Source organism: Gavialis gangeticus, unplaced genomic scaffold, assembly GCF_001723915.1.
Source record: "Gavialis gangeticus isolate Ggan-Ray unplaced genomic scaffold, GavGan_comp1, whole genome shotgun sequence".
NCBI lineage: Eukaryota > Metazoa > Chordata > Crocodylia > Gavialidae > Gavialis > Gavialis gangeticus.
Window position 1 is genome coordinate 25273237 of NW_017729026.1, and position 6614 is coordinate 25279850.

General features: G+C 41.6%; 1 protein-coding gene across 1 annotated transcript in view; it reads left to right on the plus strand.

The window, feature by feature from the left end:
* LAMA4 (laminin subunit alpha 4) overlaps nt 1-6614 on the plus strand; it is a 264483-nt gene that overhangs the window by 160830 nt on the left and 97039 nt on the right. The window contains exon 18 of the mRNA XM_019520073.1: nt 6049-6188. Coding sequence (XP_019375618.1) covers nt 6049-6188 — 140 coding nt within the window. The remainder of the gene's footprint in view (nt 1-6048; nt 6189-6614) is intronic.

Here is a 6614-nt window from a genome sequence, read left to right on the forward strand (position 1 = left end):
CCAGGGGAAACTGCCGGCTAAAATCATCTCTGGTATACCAATTCCATTTGTCTAGAAACTTACAACTTTTATGGCCATAATGTGTGTACATGTACAATGCTGGAGTCGCTTTTGGCGGAGCTGGTATGTCTTTATAGATTTCATAGATTTCATAGACATTAGGGCTGGAAGGGACCTCAGAAGATCATCGAGTCCAGCCCCCCACCCAAAGGGCAGGAAGTCAGCTGCGGTCATAGGATCCTGCTCCCCATATCTTTAAACTCAATTCACACAGGTATTTCATACAGGAATGGCTTATTTAGGGTGTCGGGTCAGGTTGTGAGATTTGCTAGCGGCACAGAGATGCTGTGGCTAATGTCCAAAGACAAAACTCCACCACAATAACAGCACACAATGCAGTTACTCACAGTTAGACATGGCTCATTATGAGGGTGGGGAAAGGGTAAACCTGTTCACTGGGTCACAAGGTTCCAGTTGGGCCCCCTTGCATTCAAAACTGCCCTTCCAGACAGTTTGGGGCAGCTGAACATAACCTTAGTCTCAGACCTGGTCAGTGGCTCATATTTCTCAATTCATACTCTCAATTCACACAGGGGAATGTCTGCGTTGAGGCACGAGGTTCAAGAGCATTTCTTTAGTCTCAGCCTTGGTCAACACTTATTGTGGAAAACACACACACTCTAAGAGTTTCCATTTTGCACCCTTGCTTTCAAAGAGCACACAGAACAAATCTGTTGTCTTTGGGGCGGCTGCACAAGTTTTCCACTCCTGGCCTCAGAGAGACTTCATAGTTCTTTACAGAACTTAACTCAATTCACATGGGGAAATACTTTCATTGACAACAGCAACACAGACTCTTTAACCTTAACTCTTTCTACTCACAGTTACTACCTACACAGTGGGTCCGACAGTTCTGGCAGAGAAAAGTTCAGATAGGGTGAACCTCAAGCAGTGAATCAGGAAGACACAGAGACAGCCTCTCACTGAAAAGCCCCAGTAGAGATTTCAAAAGGTCTCTTACCTTGGTTTGGCGCCAGGGCTTCAGTGAAGAGATGTCTGCATCCCAACTGATCACTCTGGGTGTCTCTATCTGAGTCACGGCACCAAATTGTGGAAGAAATCAAACTTTGCGTTGTGGTTGAATCAGAACTGACAGAGCCAGCTTTTCTTTATTTAGGGCTATACTGTGATCACAGAGAGGATTTCATACAGCAAGGGGAATCACCCATTTCTCTGTTTCAAAGGAATCCTTCCCCTCTCTAAGTTTTCAAGCATTTTTATACTTAAGACAGATAAAGAGAAAAAAAGTACGACCTTGAAGAAACTAAAACAAGTTTACTTAATTGGACCTCTGTGCACAGGGTAATAAGACATGCAGGATTTTTTTTTTTTTAATCTCAAAACATATAACTGAAATAAGCAGTATCAGCACTTCTGGTCTCTGTCTGTTTTTCTAGTCAGGGAGGCCAGAAGCCCGACTAAATTCACTCCTACAGTGGCCAGCTGAACCTCTAGCAGACCCTATTCAGGCATTTCTCTCTTCTTCAGTCTTACACAGTTTCATGATTTGGGGGGATAAGAGAGATAAGGGACTTTTAGGAAGGGATCAGCTGAATAGAAAGACAAAGGAAAGGGCAGAGAGGGGCCCTCAATGGAAGGAATTAAAGGAGATAGGAGACATACCTGTTCCCCATCTTATAGTTTCATATGAAACTATGAAACCATAAAATGGGGAACAGATATCCTATGAAAGGGAAGCCCTCCCTGCAAGAAAATAGTGAAGCAATTCTCACTTTTGTACATCTATAACTGGGAGTACTCTCTTAGCTAAAAATATGCTGCTAATTCCCTGTACTGTCATAGAATTTGTTTGGTTTGATATATGATCCAATGGTCATACGAATAGGACCATGCCTTATGCTACAGGGGGAGGTAAAAATCTCCATAATCCTTTCCAATCTCATGATGGAAAAAAAAAATCCTTCCTAACCCCAAACCTGTTGTCAATTTGACCCTAAGTACATGAGCAGGGTTCACTGACTGAGTATCTAGGCAGTTTCTGAATGCTGACAGGAACACTAGCACACCCCAACCAAACCTCCACCTGTATGTAAGCTTCCATCTTGAAGCAGTTCAGGAGTTCTGCCTCCATTCCTTTTTATGGAAGACCATTCCAAAATGTCATTCCTCCATTAGAAACCTTATTCTAATTTCCCTGTTTATATTTGTGCATGACCAACTTTTATATATTTGATTTTGTTCTTTAATTTAAATAGTTCTCCCTCCTTGATATCCACCCCATGAGCAAATTTACAAAAAGTAGTAATATCTCTTCTCAAGTTTCATCACAACCTCCAACACTGCCCCACAAGAATCTCCCCTAGTAGACTGGGGCAAGCCAAAGCAGGTATTGTTGACAGAGCTTAGTAGGCAAGAAGAGTCCAATAGAGTAGGAGTCCACTCCTACCCTTAGGGACAGGAAGCCTGTTAATACCATTCTTCCAAGAAGTAGGACACAAAAAAATATTCTATCACCAGAGAGGTAATAATATTAAATATCCAGATTTCTTTCTTTTCCTCTCTCAGACCTTCTTGGAACCAGGGGTTACTCAAGGTTTTCTTCCATGTGCTACACTGAGCCATTCTTTCCTGTGGATAGATAACCTCATTTACAGCCAATACAATGCTGCCTTCCAGAGTATACAGTGCCCAAAAGGAAGATCTTATTGTTGGCTGATCTTTTGATGGAAAGCTAAACTGCATCAGTAACTAACCTCATGTTTCAGGACTCCAGACTGAATTCAAGGATGACATAAAAATTGTCATTCCTGGTGTGATTGGTAAGCTATTGTTATAAACATATTATGGACATTCATGGGGCTTCTTGGTAGAGGCCTGCCCCCTTCTGGCCCCTGCTGTGATTTACTGTATTGGCTTAGCAGAGTATATAGTACCCACTCTAAATTTGACCTTCCATTTCCAATTTGTCACCAGACACTTATGGCGTGACTGATGTGTTCAAACTCACTCATATTGAAAGACTTTTTTTTAACAAAGTCTTTGTAAAAGTAAGCAGACCTAAACTAATTCTACCAGTACTGTTTTAGGTTACAAAAGGGCACATACAATTTATATAAAAACATGTGAATAACAGCCCAGCTCTTGTGTTAGCTTAGATCATATTGCATGCTGAAGATCTGCAGTCCAGGATGCTGGTTTTGTAGTATTTGGCTTATGTTGCTGAAACACTCAGGTTTTACCTACATTGCATATGTTTTAAGGAATAGATAGGCTTCAAAACAAAAAGGATGAGAATAGTTTTAAGAGAGAGAGGTGCATCAATATTGCTGTTATCACTTTTAATCACTGCTAGATTTATGTTTTTTATTACTAGATAAACAAGCTCAAGTGACATCATTAAGAGGACTCTTTTAATCTTTTCTTCCTAGTTCCTTCAACCTCTCAAGGACTAAAACTCAATATTTTTGTAGGATAAAAGGAAGAGATTTATGGGGAGTTTATCATAATACTACCAATAGTAGCACTATGAAAAAAGTCAGTTTGGTGTTTTCATTATATATCCATTTTTCAGATTTAATATTTCAAATCTCAATGGGTTATGTCTTATTTTTCAAGATATCAGCTCAGGTCCAGTTCCACCTCATCTTGTTGAAATAAGGAGCTAAACTTTGGTAGTAATGTTTGGATTCCTGATCTAAAAATGAAAAATGTAAATCCCTTTGCCATGAGACTGCTCTCAGTTTCAGATGCATGATATTCAAGTTGCAGGAAGTTTCTAAAGCATTTTTAAGCTAATTGTTATATTGTAATTTGTAAAACAACAACAGGTAAGGATTTATCTGCTCTCGGGGGAATCTTGGATGGTGTAAAACTCAACAATGCTGGTATAGAGAATGTGCCAAAAATGGGCAGACCTCTTTAGGGGCCACGGCTTGGGCATAGACATAGCACTCCAACCTAACTTCAGCCAGCAGCACAGGTTGTATGGGACCATAGTGGGTATTGGAGTTTTCAGAGTTGCTCTGAGTTAGGCTGGCAGTGGTTTTAACCCCTAGCCAACAAAGCACTTGGCAAATAGGAAGATAGCTTTGCTTCCCTTCCTTGTGAACTCAGAACCCCGTGAGTCTGTCTTCTGACAAATTAGTACTGTTAATAATACAGAAATAAGGAAAGAAGCCAAATTGAAGAAAAAAGCAGATGGGTGCCATACACAATCCACAAAGTAAAATTACAGAGGCCACAAATTCCTTCTTATCAGTTATACTGAACTATTGTTCTTAAAGAATGCAACATCAATATTAATTGTGCTGTCTTACTTGCATGCAACTTGTGGCTAAAAGCCCATTTAATTGTACCTAACCCATTGAATATCCATTTAATTAAAGATGAGAAATGCTGTGATATGTTTCTCTCACATTGGAATCCAATGTAATTAAACTGGATTTTAATTAGTTTTTCTTATTTGTTCTTTCTCCATAATGTTTCTGTCTGCCTATCTGCTAGCATAAGGCTTTCCATCTCTTGGAATGCAAATGTCCCAATGAGGGAACCCTCTTAAGAGCTACTCTTTTCTCACCTGCTCCAAAAGGTGAACACAAAACTCCTGCCTAGGTGTTTAAGTACCTAAGAGGCAGTGCTGTAGGTGTCTTTAGCTAAAAATGACTTTGTTCAGCTGCTGTACAAACTCAGAATAGCTGTCATCTTGGCTCAGTGTTTAGGTGTCTAAATGCCACCTAAGGCTACTTAAGGTTCATAAATGAGGTGGTAATGCATCTACTTTTCCTCACAGTCCTGAACCAGCAAGTATGCTTAGATCACATCTAATACACACTAAGTTCAGCACCCATGATCAATTTAATTAAAAAACTGTGGTGATGGTGACAGACTTCTGCAAAATGGCTCACTAGTTAGACAGCCCTCTAAAGTGAGAAACCTGGATTTAGTTCCTCCAAACCCACATCTCTCACCCTGACCCCTAGACAGGATGCAAGACTGGGGACCCCTTGTGTTGACGCCATACCACTATGCATTCATGAGTGTAAGAGTCACAGGGGCAGGACAAGAACAAGCAAAAGGGAACATGACTCTGTAGCCTAGTGCTTAAGGGAATCCCCTCAAAGAGACTGGATTCTTGTCCTCACAATTAGGGAGAATTTTTGTGAATTGCTCACACGGACTTAGGTGGACTCTAGGAATCTTGTAGGCACTAGCTGCCAGTTTCTATTCCACCTATTGGATATCTAAGTATATTTAAGAACCTAACTGTGATTCTGTTCTACACTATATCAAGTCCCTAAAAAACCATGAACATATCTATTTTTGTAACACACCATTGTCTCACCCTTAAAATTGAATCACAGAAAATCAGGTTGGTAGATGACCCACCCACCTGTTGCATTAACAGTTTTCCAGGGACTTGAGTTTCTCTATGTCTACAATGGGGGACAGCTACCCCATGGGTGTACTGTGAGGTTACATTCATTAACATTTTAAAGTCCTTGGAGACCCAGAAGAAAGATGTTACAGAAGTGAAAGGTTATTTTTGCTTTTGTTGTTCATACCTCACTAACACCTAGAGACACCACCAGAGATCAGAGCTCTGTTGTGCAAAAGCAGTCCTTTCTGAAAAAATTGTGCAATAGTAGGCACTGATCTTGCACACCAGTGGGGGCAAAAGCCCTAGGAGACCACCAGATGGGGGAACTGCACGGTAGCCTGTCAGTTGTGCCCCCACTAATAGCCTGCTAGCCACTGCCACCCAGGGCATAGAGATGCCCTGTGACACCTCAGCTGCAAGCTGCTCAGTGAGGTGGGTCCCTGCACTTACAAGCAGTCTCTTTGAAGTCAGTAGAGTTCTGAATGGATGCAGAAGACCACCCATATGAAGCAGTTTGCAGGATCATGCCCTTTAAAGGCAAGAAACAACTGGCAGATGAAGCAAAGAAATACTAATGAGCAGGAAGGGAGGCAGAACAGAGTTCCACTGGTCAGCTCCAGTATTACATGGTGTTTCCTTTCTGTTTGCAGTGAAGAATCTGATAGAAGTCTTCCCTCAGCTCCTGGATAAAGTACGGAGGGTAGAGCAAAAGTCACCAGCAAATAATATTTCTTCCAGCATTCAGCGGATCAGAGAACTAATTGCTCAAACTAGGAGCGTAGCAAGCAAGGTAAAACTCTTATATACTCTATACTTAGATCATTGGTTTTCAGATTGTGGTCTAAGGCAGCATTTTTCAAGCCATGGGTCACAACCCAAAAGTGGGTCATGAGAATGTGTGAAAGGGTTGCAAACAAACTTTTAAAATAGTTTCATAGTTTCATAGTTTCTAGGGTCGGAAGGGACCTGAGCAGATCATCTAGTCCGACCCCCTGCCATGGCAGGAAAGACTATTGGGGTCAAATGACCCCAGTAAGGTGGTCATCCACTGCCACCCCTGCATCCAATGATTTACTGACCTGGTCGTAAAAGGCCACCAGGTTGGTCTGACAGGACCTGCCGCTGATGAACCCGTGCTGGTTGCCCCTGAGCATGCAGTTCCCTGCTGGCCGCTCCTGGATCTGTGCCCGAATAATTTTATCGAACAGCTTGCCCA